A 22,743-nucleotide genomic window follows, 5' to 3' on the forward strand; every position below is an offset into this window, starting at 1 on the left:
ATAAATCCTCTTCTGCTCCCTAATGGCTTTTTTGGCACGGAACCCAAGGCAGGGACAGATTTAGACGGATTTCTCTGCTGGCTGAGAGCACAACCCTTCCCCACGGCGCTCTCGGCTCCCCAGGGACGGGAGGGGACCCCGGGAGCGCTGCTCGCCCCCAGCCCCGAACATGCGGTACCACAACAAACCCCAGCCCCGGGATGATGCTGAGTAAAACCAGATCCCAGCCAGCGCCCCGGGACCCCCACGGGGCCGGGGTCCTCCCAGCTGTCCCCAGTGCCCAGCGACATTGTCAGAGCCCGGCTCACCCAAACCGCGCTTCCCCCCAGCTGCAGGATGGTGGGGGGTGCTCTGTGCTGCGTCCCTCAGCGCCTTGGGCAGGGATGCTGCTGCGGAGCCACCCATAGGTACCCACAACATCACTCCGAGCCCCACAGCACCCAGCCATGCCCAAAACACCCAGCTATACCCCAAACACCCACCCGCACCCCACAACGCCCCCCTGTGCCCCACAGCACCCAGCCGTGCCCATATAGACCCATGTCCCCGCACGGCTCTTACCCACGAGCACAGCGCCCCTCCGTGCCCCCCAGCGCCCCCATGGGTGCCCAATCCCCCCAAACCCCTCCCTCCCATCCCGCACTACAAGTCCCGGGGATCCCCGCGGCAGCGCCGCCCCCGCCGCTCCCCGCCCGCTCCGCCTCTCCCCGCAGCACCATGGCCGCGGCCCCGGTGCCCGAGGGGGCTCCGGTGGAGCCGCACGACAGGTAGGACCCCGCTCGCTTTTCCCCGGGATGATCGCTCCGGGACGGGACCGGCCCCGCGGCGCCCCGGAGCCCCCGGTTCGGGTTCGCCGCCGGTTCGGGGCTTGCGGTGCCGGTGCCGTCCCCCCCGGTGCCACTTCCGCGAGTGGGGCCTCCCCGAGCCCATCGCTCCATGGAACCCCTGAGCTTTTCCCACCAGCCATTTCTTCCCACCCCCGCTTTATCCCTTGTTTATTTTCATCCTTTCCCCCCCCCCCCCCTTTCGTGTTGTTGCCTTTTCCCTTATTTACCCTATTTTATGGGTTTTGCCCTTAATTTCCCAGCTGATAAACCACAGCCTCCCATATTCCAAGCTTGCTCGCACATGCATCCTCTCCATCAAGATGAAGAGTGGGCCAACCTAAACTTTTTCACCCCAAACCCCCATACAGGGTGATTGCCTTCAGCCCCTCCACCCCCAACACTCATGTTTCCCCTCGATTTTCCACCCCCTTTTCCAGCACAAACCTCAGGGGACTGACTGCTCCCAAACATCAATTATCTGGGAATTGCATTTGGAGCATCAGTGCTGCTTTGGGGATGTGGCAAAGCTTACAGGGATGAAGCATCCCTGTATCCCTGCTTGAAGGGTACCAACACCCCACCAACCCTGGAGTCAGTGCATGAGCATCCCTCCTGTTCCCATCCCTCCTGTTCCCATCCTGCATGTTCCAGCAGCTAAGCCCATTGCTGGCAGCTGCCTGTGCCCTTCCTGTGAGTCAGTGGTGGATAGTGGGGAGGATGAGGATGAGAGGAAGGAGTCTCCCTGAGTTGTGCTGGTCGAGTGAGGGATGAGTAACTGGGTTGTGTAACAGAGCCCCTCCACCGTGGCTCCCACTTGGTATAAATAGCAACAGATAATTGGGTTTGCAGAGGGAAATGTTTGTCCTTTTGTGGTGAGGGAGCAGAGACCATAACAGAGCTGGAAGCTCTGAGCGTGGAGCTGCTGAGATGAACCATCAGCTCCAGGGGCTTCGGCCAGGACAGAGCTTGGTACAAGGCTGGGTAAACTGGGAATGACGTTCTGTGGGTTCCAGGATTGGCATGGGTCTGACATGTGACAGAGGGATGGCAGCCAGGTCCCTCCATCCCTTGTGTGGGTTCCTGCATCCCTCAGGCAGGTTCCTTCATTCCTCAAGCAGGTTCATCCATCCCATGGGGAGGTTCCTTGATCCCTTGGACATGTTCCTCCCTTCCTTGGCTATGTTCCCTCATCCCTTGGGATGGTTTCTTGGACAGGGAAGGCCCAGCCAAGAGCTGGCACACATGGATCCAGCCCAACTCAGCAATGGAGGAAACAAGTTTGACCTCCACGCTCCTGTGGTGCTGCCCCCAGGATGGGATCAGGGAGCAGGACCCTCTCCTGGGAGCAGGCATCCTTCCACTGGGGGCTTGGTGTGCCTGCAGCACTGACACCAATCCAGTGACAGTACTTGTGACCAAATGAGGAAAATCCACATGCAGTCCAGCTTCCATCCTTAAATCCCGGGGGAAACCCACCCAGCAGCTGCCAGCACCAGAAGGAAAAGGGGATCCTGGCCTTTGTGCCTGCTTTCCTCTTTTGCCATATTTTAAGTCTGCCATTAGAGGAGGGATTTGCTTAAAAATCACCAGGAAAACCCAGGAATTTCAACTTGTGCAAGAGCTCAGAAGCTGGGAAGGGGCTTGGGAAGCAGAGATTTGTGCCAGCAGGAAGGCTCAGTCCCAGCTGGCCTTTGGAGCCAGGGTGTCCCACCTGGGAGCCCAGTGGGAATGGTGGGTGGGATGCTGGGAGAGTTGCTCCTGTGGCCTGGACATTTAACAAAGGCAGGAAAAGTGGCAGCAGGAGCAGGAGATAAGGAACAATGTCCCTGGGCGAGGGCTCCTTGCCCGTGTCCCGTGTCCCTTTGCTTTTCTGCTTCTTTAATGAGAAGGAGCAGAAGTGGCTCCGGAAGAGAATTTTATTTTTAAACTTCTGAGAGAGCTTTTACAGCAAGAGGGGAGTCCAGGCAGAGACCAGAGATGGAAAAGTTCCTTTGATCATCGCTCCCTTCCCTGACTTTGGGGCAACAGCTACGGCTCATTTGAGACGGGTTACCCCAAAACCCTCCTGTCCCTGTCCCCTGCCTCAGGACCAGCCCCTCATTTCTGGTTCCCATCAGGTTTCCATCTTTTGAGATGATGCTCTGCAGGTCCCATTGGTGAGCAGGAGCAGGAGGGGTGTCCTGATAATCTGGGAGAGAGTGTGTCTGCCCTGCCTCTGGAATAACCTTGATGCCTCGAGGAGGAGGAGGAGGAAAGGGTCTTTTTCCATGTCTGGCCCCATCTCCCGGTGTTGGTACTAAGCAGGAGGGAGCTCCCTCCCTGGAACCCCTCTGCAGTGGGTGTGCAGGGGCCAAGCTCCTGTCTCACCATGCTGGCGTCTCACTCGGTGGCCATGGGACTTTGTCCGGGTGCTCTGTGCCCCTGGCAGAGCCTGGCTGCCCTCCAGTGTGCCCTGTGCCACCTCCTCCCTTCCTTGGCAGCCAGAGGCTGTATACTGAGAGCTGCTCTGCCCCAGTCTCTGCTCCAGAGCTGGCCTGGACCCCCCTGCCGTGGTGCCAACATCTCCCATCCTTGGCACATGTCCCACCCTTGAGCAGCCTCCTGGCTCCCCGGGCTTCCTGCAGCTTGCCCAGGCTGCCTGCCTTCCCTGGGGAGGCCGGTGCTGGAAGAGGAGCTGGCTGGCTGGGGGGGCAAGGGCAGCTGGCAGGGAGGGGGTGCTGGATGGCGGGCACAGCCCATGGGATGTTATTCTTAGCCACCAGCAGCCCCGGGGTGTTGAGTTTCACCCACTTGTTTACTCCAGGGCTGAGGGGCAGCTCTTGGGGAAGCTGAGTGACATGGGGGGACCCTCAGCCAGACCCCCCATCGATGTGAGCCAAGGGAGAGGGGTGAGGGGTGAGAATCCCAAACCAAAAAGCCCTACATGGCCAGCAGCCCCTGGCCCCCAGCCCCAGCTGCCCAACCAGCTGCATGAGGGGGGCTGGCTGGCTGGGTACCCCCTGCCCTGGGCTCATCTCCCCCTGCAGCCCCCTCCCTAGAGGTGTGCAGGAGTCCCTGGGAACTCACCAGTGCTGGAGGACGTGGATGCCACTGTCCAGGTGCCCTCCCTGCCGAGCCCACGGTCCAGGAGAGCCGGGCACCCCCAGTGCCAGGAGCAGAGGCGCTGGGCTGGTGTTTATTGCCTGTGCTGGGGGCGGTGAGGGGAGGTGTCACCTCATCCCCAGCCCCCCTCTTTTTCTTTAATCAAGCCAGTGCTATTAATATCAGGTAATGAACGTAATCTGGAGGTTAAGCTATCCTCTTATGCTGCTGACCGGGCACAGACACTCCCCCTGCTCTGCTCCCTTCTCCTGCCGCCATCTTCCAGCCCTCAGCCCGGCCCCGTGGGACCCTTCAGTGCCCCTTCCAGGGGGACACTCCCTCCATGGCTCTGTGCCCTGAGAATCACCCCGGGAGCCCCGCTGGCACAGCCCCTGCCTCACCCTGGTAGTGCCAGAGGCTGTGGGACAGGGGCTGAAGTGTGGGCAGGGACAGGGGGTGACACCCTCAGTCCAGGCTCAGCCCTGGGCTGGCAGCAGGGGGACATGAGCAGCCCCCCAGCCTTCTCCAGCGTCCGCATCTCCGGCTGCTGGGCCCTTGGACCAGATGGAGGGTGAGTTTTGCTTTGGTTTTGGGTGGAATTTGCAGGGTTTCATCTGTTTGTTTGCTGGAGTGAACTCTTGGTGGCTCCTGTCCCAGTCCCTCAGCCCCAGTTCCTGTCTGAGAAGATTGGCTTCCCATGGGACGTGGCTGCAGCCAGCTGGGCACCTCAGCAGGCTGTGGGGGCTGCTGGGGGGTCCATGGGCTGGGAGCTCAGTCTGTGGGGTTGTTTACAGGGTGCAGAGCCCAGGACATGCTCTCCTGGCTGCTGCCAAGCTCAGGTTTGGGGCTGTGCCATCTTTCCTTGCTGCAGTGGGTGCTTTTGGGACCTGCTGCCTTTGCTGTGCCAGCCCAGGGTGCTCAGGGGTCTCTGGAGGCAGTGGGATGCAGAGAGGCTGAGCACAGGGTACAGGGATGGTGATGGGAGCACAGTGGGAAGGAGAGGGGTGTCAGTAAATCTGTGCTTGGACTAAGCAGGAGCAAAATGCTTCCTTCATTTGTGCTGGCACAACAGCAGAGCTGGAGAGCCCTTCTCACGAGCAGGACCCCCCCAGGCTTCCTCTGGGACACTCTGGCACAGCAGACCCCACATTAGAGATAGAAATGAGCTGAGATGCACACTCTGGTTCATCTGCCAAGGTCCTGGTTTATTCTTCCTCACAGCTCAGCCAACAGACTTCAGGTACAGCAGGCTCCCACTGTGGGCTTCCCTTGCAGGCTCAGGCTGAGCTCACAGCAGCAATTCTCTCTCCAGTTTGGTCAGACCTCCCCCAGCCAGCTCATCCTTATTGGTCACACCTGTGACCCATTAAGGGCAAGGCTGGTTTGGTAATTAGCACAGCTGTGGCTTATCCAGGTGAAGGTTGCCTGTAATTCCTTCTCCTACAGTGCTCTAGCAAGGATGCAGCACCTGCAGGGAAGGCAAAAGCATCCCCAGAAGCTGGGGACAGCCTGGAGAGAGCTGGTGGCAGCCAAGCCCTGCAGGAAGGCTTGGCAGGAGAGGGGTTGCCAAGCCCAGGTGATGTTTCCTTTCCTGTTTGTGTGGCTTTGGCAGCCCAGGGGTTTGGTCTGGTGGGGAGGGTCTGTGTGGGACCAGGACCCTCCTCTGGCAGAGCAATGCATTGGCCCCAGCTCTAAACAGAGTCCCACTCTCTGGGGGCTTCACCTTGTGGGTACAGGGCATTGCAGGGGCTCCAGCACTGCTGCAGGGAATTTCTGTAAAGGAATAGGGAGGAATGGCCAGCGGGGATGGCTGAGATCAGCCAAACCTTTGGAGCAAGAAGAGCCCCTTCCTGGCAAAGGCAGCCATGGAAAACATCTACAAATCTTGAAGTGTAACATTAGGAGAAAAGGCATGACCTTTGGAGAACTCCAGGACAGCCCTACAGCCCCACAGCCATACTTCTCCCAAATAAATCATGGGAATTGTGGATTTGAGAGGTGTAGAATATCATCTGCCTGTTGGGGATACAGATGTAGAGGAGGTGGTGTAGAGGTAGAGGTTTAGGTGATACTGATGGAAATGTGTAGAATTTTGGTGAAAGTCCAGAATTTTATGGATGAGATAAGGCAGAGCACCAACTCTTGGGATGGGATTCAGGTGCTGCAGCCCCAGCTGTGCAGGGGGAGGATGGCTGCACTCCTCTCCCAGGGGCTTGTCCCTGCATCCTGCAGCAATATCCCTCTCTGGGTGTGCTGCAGGCACTGGGAGCAGAATGGAGACATGATGGGAAGGCAAGGTGGGGCTGTGGCTGTAATTCTGGGCCCTGGTGGAGCTGTTGGAGTCCAAGCCTCTTCCTGCCTGCTGGGAGCTGGGTGATGTTGATGCTGGTGGGAGCAGAGCTCCAGCTCCAAAAAACAGAACTTCATCCAACTCAGAGTCACTTTGGGGATGGTGGCCAGGGTCAGGATGTGCAGGCTGGCACAGCAGAGCTGGGTGCTGTGTGACACCAGCCAAGGGGCAGAGCAGCCCCAGGGGCTCTCCTGTCTCATGGAGGCTGACGTGCAGTCCCACAGGAGCAGCAACCGAGCTCAGGCTCTGGAGTGAGCACGGTCCCAGGGGAGGGGCTGGGATGTGGATGAAAGGAGCCGCTTCCTGCTGTGGTAAACAACTGTGTTTGTGTCACCTCTGCTTTCATCCAGCTGAAGTGACGTTGTTTGTGCCCCAGCACCAGCCCTGCTGGCAGCCCCGGTGGGCAGCAGCTGCTGCAGCATCACCCGTGGGACAGGAGACCCAAACATCCCCCCTGGGTTTGCTTCTCCTCATAGAAGGGGCCATTTTTCACAAGGAGACACCCCAGAAGGTTTCCTGATGGGTGTCATCTCTTGAGGCTGCTTTTAAAGAGTTGTAGTTGGGGTGTTTAGGGCTCCTGCTTGAGTCTGAGCCTGGCAGTGCTTGGAGCTGGCTCTGTGTGCCAGGGATGGGGTGTTGGTGTCCTTGTGGGGAGCTCCATGAGTGCCCAGCTTAGGGTGGGCATCGGTGGGAGAGCTCCTGTCACAGGGGCAGGAGCTGCAGCCTCCCTTTTGCCAGCAGGAGTTCAGCAAAGCCAGGCAAATCCCTGTCTCCTTGCCTGCCCCACAGGGATGTGCCAGGGGTAGGGATGGTGTGCCCTGGGCATCCTGCTGTGCCAGGGGGATCCTGCAGTGCCCAAGGGGTTTGCCAGGGGGATCCCACCGTGCCCAGGGGGTTTGTTTGCCATGCGGGGATGAGGGATGCCATGTCACTTCACACACAGCTGGCCCTTCTGAAATTTTGAGCTTTATCTAAAATTGTTCTAAAAAGGGCTGGGGGAGGGAAGGGAAGGGAATTAAGCTTCATACCAAAACAGCTTAAAATCAACCCAAAATCTGTAAAGCCCTGCACTTTAAGCCCTTTCAAGAGCAAGCCATAACAGAGCAGCAGCAAAGCCCTGCTGGCTGGGCTGGGCTGTACCAAACAGTGATGGTTTGGAGCCAGTGGTGCCCAGATCTATTGATTTCCCTTCCAGCCCAGTCATGGCTGGGGAGAGGAGCAGCAGGAGCCAGGAGAGCCCTTTGCACTTTCTCCCAGGGAGCAGACATCCCTCTGGGGCAGCAGAGCAGGAGCAGGGAGGAGCAGGCACTGGTATAAATAATCCTCCCTGTCCCTTGGCTGGCAGCTTATCTCCTGGCCAGAGGCCACTTATCACCTTCAGGCCACAGCTCTCCTCCTGCCAAGCTGGAAAGGGCTCTGGAGGGTGCCTTGTTCCTCTCCCTCTCCCGCAGGGAAGATAAGGGAGAGTGTTTAGCAGTTCAGGGCTTTGGGTGAGCTCAGAGCTCTCTCAGCTCCCAAGGCAAAGCTGATGGCTCTGCCCAGCTTGCAGGCTTGTCCCTGGGGGCTCCAGAAGCTTGGGGGAACCAGTTCTAGGGTGTGAGTGGAGCCCTCAAAGTGGGGAGAGGAAAGGGATTGGGGATGGGAGGATGAGGATGGTTGTGCTGTAACCCATGTGTTTGACAATGATCCCCAAGAAAGGTCCCTGGGCACACCAGGGTGGGTTGTTGCCCCCTGGAACACACCCCTCAATGCTTTGAGAGCTCACTGGGGGATTTATTTCATACAGACATTCCTCAGACAGCAGGACTTTAGGCATGGATGTTTGCATGGCACCTCTTCCAGGTTCAAATTGCTTCTGTGTGAGAATTCCTGGATGTTGTCTGAGGCTGTGGGCGCTGGTAGTGGGGCTGTGCCCTTCACCTGCACAACTCAGGATCCCAAAGACCCTGCTCCCACACCCAGGCAGGTGTGTCCTTCCCCCTCAGGGTAATTTTCCCCTCTCTCCCCACACAGCAGCAGCAGTGCAGAGTCCCTGGACAGGCTGTACCCCGCCGTGGGCTCCTCCAAGCCGCCCCGCAAGCGCACCACCAGCCAGTGCAAGTCGGAGCCGCCGCTGCTGCGCACCAGCAAGAGAACCATCTACACTGCAGGCCGGCCCCCCTGGTACAACGAGCACGGCACGCAGTCCAAGGAGGCCTTTGTCATAGGTGGGTCCCCTCTGCACCCTGCCCCATGGTTCTCCTGGAGGTCTCGGTGGGAGTCCTGCCCCACCACATCCTCGGGAATTGGAGAGGAGCAGGGGGAGTGCCTGTGGTTAGGCCTGCATTGACTGGCTGGGCTGAACCTCAGAGTGTGCGTGGGTTGTAGGAGATCATGCTCTGCTTCTTGTTCCCTCAGCTCCTGTTGCCTGGGCTGTCACAGGTTCCTAGGGAGTCAGTTTGGACTGGATCCCATGCCAGCACTCCCCATGTTACATAACCACCTAACAATGGGTTTCCCAGCTTTTGCTGGCCATGTTGCTGGCAGTTCCAGTACATTCCATTTGACATTTTCCAGGATAATCTCTTGGAGTGCTGTGACTTCCCTCTTTGGAGGTCCCTCCAGCTTAGTGCAACCATGCAGGACCTGGGCTCCAGCCTGTGGTGGGAAGGGAAGGGCTGTGCCTGGGCTTGGTGGCTTCATCAACTTTTCCCTGGCAGGACCTGGGCTCCAGCCTGTGGTGGGAAGGGAAGGGCTGTGCCTGGGCTTGGTGGCTTCATCACCTTTTCCCTGGCAGGCCTGGGAGGAGGCAGCGCCTCTGGGAAGACCACAGTGGCCACCATGATCATTGAAGCTCTTGATGTGCCATGGGTGGTTCTGCTGTCCATGGACTCCTTCTACAAGGTGAGGCTGCACCCCTGTTGGCCTGGCCAGGCTCCTCAATTTGCTGTTGCCCAGGGAATCTGTGGTTGCCCCATTCCTGGAGATGTTCAAGACCATGTTGGACAGGGCTTGGAGCAACCTGTTCTAGTGGAAGGTCCCTGCCTATGGCAGGGGGTCAGAATGAGATCAGTTTTAAGGCTCCTTCCAACCCATACCAATCTGGGATTTTGTGGTAACCCCTGGTAAGGAAACACGTTGTGGATTTAGGCACAGCCATGTGGTTTTCCCTTCCAGTGTCTCTTGTGGGGCAGGGAAGAGTGGCTGGGCACAGCAGAGGGGAGGGAGCTGCCCTGCCATGTGCCCCAAGCTGTGCTCTGTGGCAGGTGCTGACCAAGCAGCAGCAGGAGCAGGCAGCCAGCAACGACTTCAACTTTGACCACCCCGACGCCTTCGACTTCGACCTCATCATCGCCACCCTGAAAAAGCTGAAGCAAGGCAAGAGTGTCAAGATCCCCATCTACGACTTCACCACCCACAGCAGGAAGAAGGAATGGGTATGGGACACTGAGGGGGGTGGGACAGGGTGGGGATGGCCAGGGCAGGACAGAGGGGGAGCCAAGTGCCCCCCTCCAGCCCCTGGCCTGTGCAGTCTGATTGGTGCTGTCACCCCCTGCTCTGTGCCTGGGTGTGTTTTTTGGGTGAGCTGTCACAGTCACAACCCAGAGAGATCTCCTGGGACAGGGCACCTCTGACCAGATGTTCTGTGCCTAACCACATCCATTTTGACTCCACAGAAAACCCTGTATGGCGCCAATGTAATCATCTTTGAAGGCATCATGGCATTTGCAGACAAGGAGCTCCTGAAGGTGAGGAAAGGTTTTGTGGCACTTCCAGGGAGAGAGGGTGGGAGGATGCTCTCTCCTGAGGTCCTGCAGCAGGGAGGTTACCTTCTCTTCCAGGTTACACCAGATGCTGCAGCACTTCCCCAGGTAGGAGAAATAGGGTTTGACTCTCAGAGGAAGAGCCCCTGGCAGAGGTCAAGTGTTTCAGCAAATACCTCAGTCTCAGCTAGTGCACAAACACAACTAGAAACAGCCCACCTCCACTGCATGCTGCAGCTTGCACAGCCAGAGGCAAAGTCTGCTGAACTTCTGCTGCACAGAGCCTGGTGTTCCTAGCATGGAATCATCCAGCACTTCAGGCTCTCTTGGGGATTATTTGGATATATCACAGGATCACAGAACGGTTTGGGTTGGAAGGGACCTTAATGCTCATCTTGTTCCACCACCTGCCATGGGCAGGGACACCTTCCATGAGACCAGGTTGCTCCCAGCCCTGTCCAGCCTGGCCATGAACATTTCCAGGGATGGGGCAGCCACAGCTTCTCTGGGCACTCTGTGCCAGGGTCTCACCACCTTCACAGGGACAAATTTCCTCTCAATACCCATCTAACAATTCCTTCTGGCATTCTGAAGCCACTTCCCCTTGTTCTGTCACTTCAAGCCCTTGTCCAAAGTCCCTCTCCAGCTCTCTTGGAACTTCTTTGAATACTGGAAGGGGCTCTGAGGTCTCTCCAGAACCTTCTCTTCTCCAGGCTGTACAGCTCTCTCAGCCTGTCTCCATCCCTCAGAGCATCTTTGCAGCCCTGACAAATGCTGCAGCAGGCAGTGAGCCATACACAGGCTTAGCCAAGCTCTGTCTGAAAAGTTTCCTCGCCTGCCATTGGGTTGCACTTTCCTGGAGCAAGGATGACCTCCAGTGGACAGCCGGGTGAATCCCCCAGGAGACTCCACTCAGCATCCCCACTCCTGCCTCTTGCAGCTAAGGGCAGAGTCATGAGCTGCCCTGCTGTGCTGGGCTCCTTTCCAGCATTAATTCCCTGCTTGTGAGGGAGGCTTGCAATGAGATGATCTTTAAAGTCCTTTCCAATTCAAACCGTCCAAGGATTCTTTGATTAGGAAGCCAGTGCTTGGTGTGTGTCACGGACAGTAACTCCTCATCTCCTCTTCACTCTTAAATAACATTCAGCCAAAGTGTTGGAGCTGGTTAGCAGGAGGGACAGAGTTTGGAGCAGGACAGGGCTCAGGGGACACGAGAATAAAGTGGCAGCAGGGGGCTCACAGCAGCACCAGCACCAGGGAAAAGCAGAGCAGGACCAGACCCTGTTAAACAGCTGCTGGGCTGGGCTCAGCCCTGGTTGGGGTAACAGGGAAAGGTGGGTTGAGTCCCACACCTAACCAGGTGGGATTTTTCCCCTCCCCTCTCCTTTCAGCTCTTGGATCTGAAGATTTTTGTGGACACGGACTCGGACATCCGCCTGGTGCGCCGCCTGCGCAGGGACATCAGCGAGCGGGGCCGCGACATCGAGGGCGTCATCAAGCAGTACAACAAGTTTGTCAAGCCTGCCTTTGACCAGTACATCCAGCCCACCATGAGGCTGGCAGACATCGTGGTGCCCCGAGGTACCTGCCCAGGGCACCTGTGACAGCACTGAGACCCCACAGCCCCCTGCCCTCAGCTCTGGGCTTTGGGGATTGCTGATCGCTAACCCTAACCATGGGCAGAGCAGTGGAACCCTCATGGGGGTAAGGCTGGTGCCAAGCAGATGTATGGGGGGGAGCCATGGTGTGGCAGTCCTGTGTTCCCCTTGGTATGCCTTTTGTAGCTGCATAGTCCCTGGAGCTCTGGGCTTTGTGGTTTTCTGAACCCTAACCCCAGGTGTAACCCTAACAGACATGGTTTAGGGGTGGGCTTGGCAGTGCTGGTTTAATGGTTGGACTCAATGATCTTAGAGGGCTTTTCCAACCTTTACAATCCTGATTCTGTGATTTTTTTTTTGCTTTTGGGTCACTCCAGGGAGTGGAAACACTGTGGCCATTGACCTGATTGTTCAGCACGTCCACAGCCAGCTGGAAGAGGTGAGAGCTGCCTGGTCCATGGGTGGTGAGGGGGGTTCACAGCCTTGCTGTGCTCTGGGTGCCCAGGTGGGAATGGCCTGGCTGCTCCTGTGCTCCAGGTGTGGGAGTTCCTGTGAACTCCTCCCAACCCAGTGAAGGAAAATGCCCTCTCCCTGTGCTCTGGTCAGTCCTGGCTCCTCTGCCAGCTGTGGTCCAGCTGCAGCTTCCTTCCCTCCCTGGGACAGCAAGTCATGAGGGGACAAACCAGACACCCTCCTGTGACCCAAAGGATGTGTCCCCCTGCCTGCACCCCTCCCAGGGCTAGCATTGTCCCAAACCCTCCACTGCTCTTGGGCTTCTCCTCTTCCCTCCCATGCAGACACTGCTGCACAATCTTTCCAGTCAGGAGCCCACTTCTCCTCTTCTGTGCTGTGTGCAGCTCCTGGGTTTCAAAACTCAAAGTCTCGTCACATTGGAGCCCCAGTCCAGGCACATGCTCCATCACTTCCCCACTGCTGGCTTTAAGTCTTCTGTTGATCCTGGGCCAGTCCTGACCAGTGGTTTGGGACTCTGCAATGAACTGATGGCATTTTGTGTTGCTGTCCCCGAGCAGCACAGTCTCCTCCCACCCCATAGCTTTGGTGATGTTTCAGTCATGGAAATGCTCAGAGTGGGAAGTGCAGAGAGTGTGACCTGGATATAGATGCAGTGGAAAGTACAGGGCTTGATTCTTTCAAGTCTTTTTTGGAGCTCCCAGGTGGCAGGAGCTGCTCAGCCCTGGGATGGGAGCTGGCATGCCTTGGCATCCAGCTTTCCATGCCTGCTCAGGAGGGACTGCTCTTGCAAAGGTGTCTTGGCAGTTTCCTCCTCCTGGAGTATGTGGCTGCCTGCATTCCCAGCACCAAACTCTGGTTGGGAAGGTGGTTTCTAAACCCTCGGTCACAGAAGAAGGCTGGAAGCCCCAGCATCTGTGCTGATGCCAGGCTGAGAAGGGCACCCAGCCCTGAGGCAGAGGCAGGAGAGGGGAATGGCTGTTTCCCCCAGCTCCTGGGTCCAGCCAGGGAATTCCAGAGCAAACCCAGCACCCCCAGGGTGCCACTGCGAGCCAGGCAAAGGGTTGGCTTGGGGAGGGCTGTCCTGGCCTGGGGAGGGGAAGAAGGGCAAAAAGGCTGCATGTGAATTCAGGAAAATACTCCTATTTTTCCTTTTTTTTTATCTTGAAACGACCCTGGTGTTGACAATGCTTAATACCGGTTGCGTTGTGTCTTTGTGTTGCTGCCGCAGCGTGAACTCAGTGTCAGGTAAGAGCCCTCACTGTGTCCTGTGTGTGCAGCCCAGGCATTTCCAATGCCAGGCACTGCTTGGCCTCACCCCCACCCACGGCAGGACTGGCAGCTTGCAGGGCCTTGTCACCCCCATGGTGACAAAAGGCCACCTTCCCTTGGCTGTGGGATGGCAGGGACAGGGCTCCTCCCCCGGGAGGTACTGCCAGCCTGAGTGTAGACCCCTGAGGCTGGGCTAGGGCCAGGTTTGTACCTGGGGGTCCCCAGTCTCTGCTTTGCATCCTGAGATTCTCTTTTGTTTCTCTTCATCCTCTAAAATGAATGATTTTCAGAGCCGCTCTCCACCCCTGATGATTAAAGATCATTAAATATCAATTATTAGATTAGTCAAAGCATCTTGAGAAAAGGATAGAGAGTGACTTTTTAAATGGGCAGATAATGATAGGATGAGGGGGAGCAGTTTTAAACTAAAGGAGGAGAAATTTAGATTGGGTAATAGGAAGGAATTCTCCCCTGTGAGGGTGCTGAGGCCCTGGCACAGGGTGCCCACAGAAGCTGTGGCTGTCCCATCCCTGGAAGTGCCCAAGGCCAGGTTGGATGGGGCTGGGAGTACCTTGGGATAGTGGGAGGTGTCCCTGCCTTTGGCATGGGGTTGGAACAAGATGGTCTTTGAGGTTTCTCCCAGCCCAAACCAGTCTGATACTGAGGGTGGTGGGAGCCCTGGGCCCCTCACTGCGCACAGGGATCTGCCTGGAGGCACCCAAAGGAGCTTAGCACCTTCACATGGCCAGAGGTACCAACTTTCCCACAGCTTCTGCAGGATGCAGAACCTTTTCTGGAGGACTGAGAAAATCCTGCTGCCTAAGTCCAGCAGGATTTCTAAATTCTCAATATCTGCAGTTGGATGCTATAACATGTATGTTGAATTACTTAACCTCTTCAGCATGGGGCCCCAGATGGGACTTCAGCTCTCCTGCTTCCATTAAGAAGCCACCTAGGCTTTCAGGTATTCTTTCAGGGAGCAGAGGGAATGCATTACTGAAGATGGGTTTCCATTTAGATCTCCATCATTGCATGGAGACACTCAACTCAAGTAACCTTAAGATTTACATTTGGTATACAATGAGCTTTTAAAATAACTGAGATGAACATGGAAGAGGCTCTGCTTTACTTATTTCTGCCTCAGCCAGTGACTTCCTAGACTAGACAAGTGGATGTTTTATTTTATTTCCCTTTGCTTGTTTAACACCCTGGGGCCTGATATTTCCATACAGACACGTAAGCTTCCCTCTGTGTCTGGAGGTCCAGGTGGGAAAGTGCTCTTTAGTATGAAGAGAAATTTGTGGCTTTAATAATGGCAGGAATAACATCAGAGAGGAGACTAATATGTGTGCAAATAGGTATGTGTATATAGAGACAGATAGATACTTAAACACACAAAAAATTTCCTTTCTCTTCCTTAATCAAAGGATTGCTCAGTACAAGTGATATTCTTCTGCACTTAAAAATGGGGTATTTAATATATCCATAAAGTATTAGAAGTTTTATGATGGCAAGTTTGAAAAGGTAACTCTGACCTCCAGAAACACCTCCGTAATCACCACACCCACAGGTGGTTTTATGTTCTCTTTAAAGCTTCCATTTATGCCTTTGACAGAAAATCTGGGAAAAAATTCCTGCAAAAACACAAATCTGTTGCTGCTGCTAGAGCCCCAGTGCTTTACTGCTGCTGTGGTTTCCCCCAGCCCTGCTGTCTCTGCAAGAGGAGTGGGGTGGATGGAGAGTCACATTGAGTGAGATGTGCCTGGGAAAACATGGGCTTTTCATCACAGACAATTCCCCATCCTCTTGTCTGGAATTGCTCCATCTAAATGTCACGGTTGTTCTGAAGTCACTGCTGTTTGGCAGTGGTGGGGACACAGGGAGGGCTTTGTGCTGGTAGGATAAAACCTGAATGCTCAGATCTGGCCCCAGTGCCAGGTGTCTCTGTGGTCCTTGTGCTCCAGGGCTGCCTCTCCTGGCCGAGTGACTAGCTGGGACAGGCAGGGAGTGCCTTTCCCCACTCAGGTGGGTGAATTCTGGGGGGTTTAAAGCAAGTGGCGCCTTCCTTGGACATGCAAGGCTTCTTTTCATTCTGAAACCACTGGCTCCTGAGGAGCATGCTTGCCTTCCCAGTTAATCCCTCAGAGCACAGCTTGGACCTTAGCATTCTTAGGCTATTTCTTGTCCAGCTTCCCCCCTGTTTGACTGTGCTCACTCTGGAGTTTTGGTTCCATACCAGCACTCCCAGGTGGGTGTTCCTCCAGGAGCCTGGCAGCAGGAGCTGGAGCAGCCAGCCCATGCTGAGGCTCAGTGCTCCCAGCCCAGCCTGCTCTCCATCCCTCCTGCCACGCTCTCAGCATCCAGCCCCGCTCCTGGAGCCGCCGCTCTTTGCAGCCCGTTCCCCTGGCCAATCAATATTCCCCACCCCCAAGGTCCCGATCAGCTTGGCGTGCCCTTTGCCAATTGTGTCTTTAAATATCAACCCGTGGCGCAGTTTAATAGCCCTTGTTTGAAATGTCAGCCCTGAAAGGCAGCCGTGTACGTGTTTGAAATGCCTTGACTGCATCATCTCCTTTGTAGCTGGATGTCTCTCGTCTGCTTCCTGCTCGATAGCATGTTCCACAAAGAGCCAAGGATGCTCCCTGAAGCCTTCCTGGGAGATGGTCACCCCTTTCTCCCTCTCCCTCTCTCTCTTTCTTCTTCTTTCTATTTTATTTTCTCTTTAAAGCCTTTGTTCTCAGGGGGAAAAAATAAGTTTCCAAAATAAGACGTTTTCTTGACGTGCTCATGGCTGCCCGTCTGGATGTTCCGTCACAGGCCGGTGTTGGCAGAGAGGGACAGGAGGCATCACAGTCCCTCCTTCCCTCCAGGATGGGCAGGAAGTGACACAGGGGATGCCTGCTGGAAGGGCTGAGCTCTTCCTCAGCCTGCAGGCCCTCTCCAGTCATGGTGAGCCCAGGGGAAGTAAAGTTGTCCCTTTACAACATCACCTTTAGCAGGTGATATTCTGTTCAGAGACAGATTTCCCTCCACATTTCTTGTGTTCTTGGCTTTCAGTGTTCTCCAAGGCTTGGAGATGATGATCATGCAGGAGGGGGACCACCCCTGGCAGCCCACAAGCATTTTGCCTGGGAGCAGGGCAGGTTGGATGAAGGATTTTTAGGTTGGGCAAAGGTTTTGGGCCTTGAGTGCCTCTGCTTGCTCTGAGACTGGATTGGAGCCCTCAGTGAGGGCTTGGCATGAGCCCTGGAAGTGTTGAGAGCCAAGCTGGATGGGGCTTGGAGCAACCTGCTCTAGTGGAAGGTGTCCCTGCTCATGGCAGGGAGGGTGGAATGAGCTATCTTTGAGGCTCCTTCTCATCCAAATCATTCTAGCATTCTGTGGTTTACATCCTTCCAAACTCCAAGAGCCACCATTGCGGTGTGGTACTACCTGGGACACAGGTGGGACAGTGTCTCTGCTGTGGCTCCTGGACAGTGAGAGCAGACAGTTCTTTTCCCTCATGGAGCCAGGAGTGGAGCCAGTGCCGTGGAGAGCAGTGGTGACATGCCTTGGTCACCAGGGGGGTAGTGCTGTGTCTGCACAGTGCAGGTCCAAGAGCCATTGATCAATTAGGGGATTTTTTCCCCCTCTGACTAATGACAGTGCTTTCTCCTCTGTTTCATGTCATGTTTGTCCCTCTCCTCTTAAACTCTGGTGTCTCCTGTCTTGTCTCCCCTGAACATCCCTCCCACCGGCTGACCAGAGGAAGCTGCGCTGGGATATGTGAGGAGACAAATGCTTTTGGCAGTGTTTGGTTGTGACTAACAGCAGGGATGGGCGAGGGCTGTGCAGGGTGAGCTGCCTCACTAACCCTGCCAGGGCATCCTGGGGCACACAGCTCATGGGGTCCTGCTTTGCTGGGGCTGTGTGTGGGCCAGACAGAGGTGGGGGCACTTGAAAGAGAAGCTTTATCCCAAAAATGGGAGCTTTTTCCCCAGAAAGCACCATGGGGAGACCCTCACAACACTGAGTGGCTTCCGAGCAGGGTGGTATCCAGATCTCCCTGTCCCCACACTGCAGGGGTGTGGAAGGAAGGTGGGGAAAACTTGGTGACAGATGCTGACAGCATTCCTTGGGGGTCTGTTGACAGCTGAGGATGCTGGGAGGAGTTCCCACTGCTCATGGAGGTTGGAAAACCCCTGGTATCTGTGGCAGGGAGCGGGAGTCAAGTCACACTGTGACAGGAGAGGGGCTGCCCATTCCACTGGCATGGTGGGACGCTGTGACATGGACCTGGCAGTGATGGAGGGGAAAAGTGCCAGTGGCAAGCTCAATCCTGTAATTACCAGCTCCTCTGGTTTAGGCAGCAGCAGTTTGTCACCTGGGCAAACCCAGCCAGGGCCATGTGTGGGTGTGTGGCTCTGTGTTGGGGGCCTGTCTCTGCCCCTTAAAGCAGATGAGCTGGTAGCCCCCATGCAAGCACCAGCATCTGCCCAAGGCCCTCACCACCACATGTATTGGAATCCTGGGGGCTGAGAGGGGTTTAGGCAGGGCTGTGCCCCCAGGATCTGTCCCCAGGCTCTGGCAGGAGAGGGAAGGGAGGGCTGTGGGGGCAGAGCTGTGGGTGCTGCCAGCAGGGAGCATCTCCAAGGGCTTCTAACCTGTAGGACAGCAATTAACAGAGTGAGCTTGCTTCACTGACAGCAGGGCTGGGCCTTGAGGGCTGCTTGTCCCAACCAGCGATGGGGTCTGCACATAGCAGGCAAGCCCATGAGGGTACCACAACCCATCCATGCTCTCTGCATGGCTGCCAGCTGTCCTGGAGTGTTCCCTGCATGGGGCTCTTGGCTGCTACAGAGGAGTGGAGCTGGTAAAGCAAGAAGGAGCCCTTAAGTACCCACAGGCCTTGGGAATGTCTCATTTGGTGTTGGTTGGCCAAGACCAGGAGATGGCTGTGTGGATGGAGGCCTCAAGCTCTGCCCTCCTCCATGCCTGTCCATCTTCTCTGTCTTCCTCTCTGCTTGCGTGCCTTTGTGTGCCATTAATCCAGGTTTCTGCTTGATTTGAAATCTTAATCATGCAGTGCTTTCATTTGCTCTCTTCTCTGCCTCCCTGACATCTCTGTGTTTTTTGCTGGATGCAGCCCCTGGCACGTGTGTGATCTGACGTGTGGCTTTCCAACCCCAGCCCTCCTCCCAGACAAAGTTGCTTGTCCATTCTGCCCAGCCTTGTGGAAGCCAAATGTGACCTTCTTCTCATTACTGCCACTCTCACAGGGAGAAGTGACTAATGGGGCTCCATTGTGCACTTCCCTGTGAATGGTGTTCCCTTGATCCCAGAATAGCTCCCAGCCCTATTCGTTATGTGGAATGAGTCACACAGAGCCAGTCCTGGCCAGCCATAAAGTCTTGAAGCTGTTCCCAATTTGGAATGGCCCAAGTGGTCTCTAAAATAGTCACATTCCAGATATGTACCAGCCTGGCTGCCTGTCCAGTTCCTCGTGGCATCTGGCACTTGTAGGTCAGAGACAGCCACAGCAGCCCCTCCTCACCCCATGAGTCCAAGATCCATCAATAGATAAGACTCTGGAATAGGAGAAGGTTTTGATTTTATTTTCTACTTTCTTCCCAAACAATGGAAAGCAAGATGGGCCAGCCACCTTCAAGAGAAGCTGTGGCTACCCCATCCCTGGAAGTGTTCAAGGCCAGGTTGGATGAGGCATGGATTAACCTGGTCTAGTGGAAGGCGTCCCTGCCTATGGCACAGGGCTGAAACAAAATGGTCTTTAAAGTCCTTTCCAACCCAAACCACTCTATGATCCTGGGTGAGCTGTCCAGCAGGAAGGGCAGGTCCTTGGGCTGCAAGGTCACCCTAACTCCAGTGGTCCTGGTTTGTGGGTGCAGGTCCCTTTGCAGGGCTGGCTGCTCACTCGGCTCAGCTGGATGGCCTCTGTGTGTGTTGGCAGTGTGAGATGACATCTGGGAGGATGGCTCTGGCCATATGCTGTGCTCCACCCTTTGGGCAGCCTTCCCCAGACCTTCTGACCATGTGTTTGTTTTTCAGGGCTGCCCTGGCCTCTGCCCACCAGTGCCACCCCCTTCCTCAGACCCTCAGTGTGCTGAAGAGCACCCCTCAGGTGAGGGGCATGCACACCATCATCAGGTAAAGCCCCTGCTGTGGCTCTTGGGGTGGGATGGGGCTCAGCTGCTGATAGGATAGGCTGGCCTGTCTTTGGGCTTCCCAATCCCACTTTTGCCTGTCAGTATGGTTTGAAGACACAAAATAGGGCAGATGATGGTGGCCCTGCATCGAGGAGCTGTGCAGTTACTGCTCAGTGATCTTGCCAACAGTTTTTCTGCTTTTTACCTTGAAACAGCGCAGTTTCAGGCTCAGATGGTGCAAACAAGGACCAGGAAGGAGCAGGGACTGCCAGACCTCTGGCTGCATCTCCTGGGACACATTTTGGTCCAGAGCTGACGTTGCCTTTCCCTCCCCTCTAGAAACAAGGAGACCAGCAGAGACGAGTTCATTTTCTACTCCAAAAGGTTGATGCGGTTGCTGATCGAGCACGCGCTCTCCCTGCTCCCGTTTCAGGTGGGTTCAAAGCTGTAGGAGCTGGGTTTCCTCTCTGATTCTTAACCCTCGACTGCTGGGGAGCCAGGACAGTCCTGGTGCTGTTCCTCCAACTTTCCCCATGGACCAGTCCTTTCAACCCTCAGATTAAAATACACCAGGACTCCCCAAGTCCTGGAGCAGTGTTGTTGCCCTGGGTGACAATTCTTTGTCCAGCCTTGGTGTCCAAGGCTCCAGCCCCTATGGCTTGCTGACTCCAGGGCTTCCATGAGATCCACATTAGAGCCCCTGGTAACTCTTCTCACATGTTTTTTGTAGAGTTGCACAGTCCAGACCCCTCAGGGACACGACTATGAAGGGAGGACATACAGTGGGAAGCAAGTAAGTGGAAGCCATTTGGACCTGCCTTGTGGGGCTGCACTGGAAGCCGTGGCTGCCATCAGGCTGGGTTTGGTGCCTGCTATCATGAGTATGACACCCTGTACCACCAGGAAAGGCCGGCTGGTGACCAAGGGCGCCCTCAGCAGTGTCGCTGTGCTGCCCATGCCCTCTCACTGAGGGTGGCCTGGGAGAGGTGCAGCCCTCTTGGAAGGGATGTGCTTTTAGATTTCCTATTAGAGTCCCCTGCTGCTGAGACCCAGTGTGGGGTGGTGGCAGCTCCTACCCTGTGTAACCACCCCGTGCATGTGCTGCAGATCACCGGGGTGTCCATCCTGCGGGCAGGGGAGACCATGGAGCCGGCTCTGCGCGCGGTGTGCAAGGACGTCCGCATCGGCACCATCCTCATCCAGACCAACTGCAACACCGGCGAGCCAGAGGTGAAGCCCTGGGCTGCTCAGGACATCTGGTGTTAACCTGTGTGTGGGGTGGGGCTGTGGCTCAGGTGTTTCCCGACAGCCCTTCAGTGACCCAGCAGTTTGTCTTGGCAAGGTTGAGTGCTGTGAAAGCTGCTCAGGTGGGTTTTGCCAGCAGGCTTGTGCACACGGGCTGGTTTGTGCTGGCTCTGAGCTGACAGCCAGGGACAGATAGGCAGGAGGGATCCTTCACTCCTCAAAGAGAAGGGCTCAGGTTGTTCCATTTGCCTGCAGCCTCTAAGCTGCTCTCTCTCCTCCACCCAGCTCCACTACCTGCGGCTGCCGAAAGACATCAGCGAAGACCACGTCATCCTGATGGACTGCACGGTCTCCACGGGCGCTGCAGCCATGATGGCAGTGAGGGTGCTGCTGGTACGGACGGGTCAGGCAGGGGTGTGCTCTGGAGCAACCTGCAAAGCACCAGCCACAGCCAAGCTGAGGGGATGTGCCTGCAACCGGCTCCTCTGTGGGAAGGAAGGTGTCAGGGCACACAGCACAGGCTGGGGTAACTCACCCTGAGCTGTCCCTGTACATTTCCTGTAGGATCATGATGTCCCAGAGGATAAGATCTTCCTGCTGTCCCTGCTCATGGCAGAGATGGGTGTCCATTCGGTGGCCTATGCGTTCCCCCGGGTGAAGATCATCACCACGGCCGTGGACAAGAAGGTGAATGACCTCTTTCGGATAATCCCCGGCATTGGTGAGTGTCCTGCTAGGAAGGACTTGTGCTAAGGGGATTTTTAGTGCTTCTGGTGGGGAGGGGACATGGTTGTCACCAGCAGTTTAGGTCTGGCCTGACATTACCCTGAGCCCTACTGCCCTCGTGGGTCCTGCTGCCAGCTGGGTGTCAGGATCACCATGCTGGGTCTGGGGGCTGCAGGGCAGCCATTGCTGTGTCAGCAGCAGGAGCCATTCCCCATGCCAAGAGCCTCCTCCAGCCCCAGGCAGAGAAGTCAGACTGGGACAGCTGGAGCAGCCTTGTGCCCACCTCCTTCCCTAAACTGACACCTTCCACAAGTTCACCCAAAATAAGATCACTGTGTTCTGTCCTCACCTCTACTGTGCCAGGAAACACCTTCCACCGGGTGGTAAGCCAGCCTACAGGCTGCTCCAGTTTTGCTGTCACATAAACCTGCTCTGGTTCCCCTTGCCTGCTGTGATAAGGACAGGCAGCAGGATGGGTCTCTAGGCTCCCACAGTGCTGCACTCTGACTCTGTCTCCCCACAGGGAATTTTGGAGATCGGTACTTCGGGACGGACGCTCCTCCTGACTGGAGTGACGATGAGGATGCTCTCAGCACTTAGCCGGATGTGGAGGTGCCTCTGGCACCAGGCAGCTTCAGCACCGCACCTTAACCCCTCTGTCCAGTGCAGATTTCTCCTTCCTCTCACCAAGCATAGATATTTTTTTCAAATCTTACATCAGAGATCTAGGGCATATTTTTTCAGAGAAACGTAAATCCTAGTTTGACTTTATGGGCAGTTGCGTGTCCCAGCATAGAGCGGAGTTAATTTATTTTAATTTAAATATTTGCCTATATAACTTATTGGAGATATTTTATAAAGAACAATAATAAATTTTTTCTCTGGTTTTCTTGAACTGCGCCATTATTTGTTATTTCCCATGGGTGCCTAGAGGATTTGTGACCCTTCAAGACTACAGTCCTGGGAGGGAAGATGCCATGAGCAGTGGTGGGAGGTCAAGAATACCACACCTTCAATCCAAATGAAGACTTGGTGCCAGAGTAGAGGCAGTTCCTCCTGCCTGAAGGGAAACCAAAACTATTATAGAGTGTCCAAAGGAGCTGCACAAGGATGATGAAGGATCTGGAGGGAAAGCCATATGAGGAGCAGCTGAGGTCACTTGGTTTGTTCAGAATGGAGGAGACTGAGGGGAGAAACTGTCAGGATCTGCAGCTTCCTTCTGAGGGAGGTGGCGGGGCAGTCACTGATCTCTGTGTATGACCAGGGACAGGGGGTGAGGGAACATCT

At 55.8% G+C, this 22,743-nt stretch overlaps 1 protein-coding gene across 5 annotated transcripts; it reads left to right on the forward strand.

The window, feature by feature from the left end:
- The first annotated feature begins 709 nt into the window (after positions 1-709).
- Positions 710-22,351, forward strand: UCKL1 (uridine-cytidine kinase 1 like 1). Of its 5 annotated transcripts, none has more exons than XM_059480705.1 (15): positions 710-767; positions 8,272-8,465; positions 9,035-9,141; positions 9,504-9,674; positions 9,915-9,986; positions 11,393-11,582; positions 11,977-12,038; positions 17,088-17,107; positions 19,388-19,486; positions 19,825-19,918; positions 20,216-20,278; positions 20,593-20,715; positions 21,016-21,123; positions 21,295-21,451; positions 21,980-22,351. In XM_059480705.1, exons 1-15 carry the CDS (start codon positions 718-720, stop codon positions 22,054-22,056), a joined length of 1,587 nt encoding a protein of 528 aa, XP_059336688.1. In that variant the 5' UTR covers positions 710-717; the 3' UTR covers positions 22,057-22,351. The 5 variants fall into 5 exon arrangements, with proteins under 5 accessions (XP_059336688.1, XP_059336684.1, XP_059336683.1 ...); XM_059480701.1 differs by lacking the exons at positions 710-767; positions 17,088-17,107 and adding exons at positions 4,221-4,479; positions 13,302-13,318; XM_059480700.1 differs by lacking the exon at positions 710-767 and adding an exon at positions 4,221-4,479.
- Positions 22,352-22,743: the final 392 nt, after the last annotated feature.

Source organism: Ammospiza nelsoni, chromosome 12, assembly GCF_027579445.1.
Source record: "Ammospiza nelsoni isolate bAmmNel1 chromosome 12, bAmmNel1.pri, whole genome shotgun sequence".
In the NCBI taxonomy this organism is placed as follows: domain Eukaryota; kingdom Metazoa; phylum Chordata; class Aves; order Passeriformes; family Passerellidae; genus Ammospiza; species Ammospiza nelsoni.

Bases quoted from the DNA above. Each gene is read 5' to 3' on its own strand.
- UCKL1 (XM_059480700.1), top strand. From the start codon at position 4,412: ATGAGCAGCCCCCCAGCCTTCTCCAGCGTCCGCATCTCCGGCTGCTGG. The intron at 9,675-9,914 runs GTATGGGACACT...TTGACTCCACAG, and splicing joins ACAGCAGGAAGAAGGAATGG to AAAACCCTGTATGGCGCCAA. The intron at 12,039-17,087 runs GTGAGAGCTGCC...CCGGCTGACCAG, and splicing joins TCCACAGCCAGCTGGAAGAG to AGGAAGCTGCGCTGGGATAT.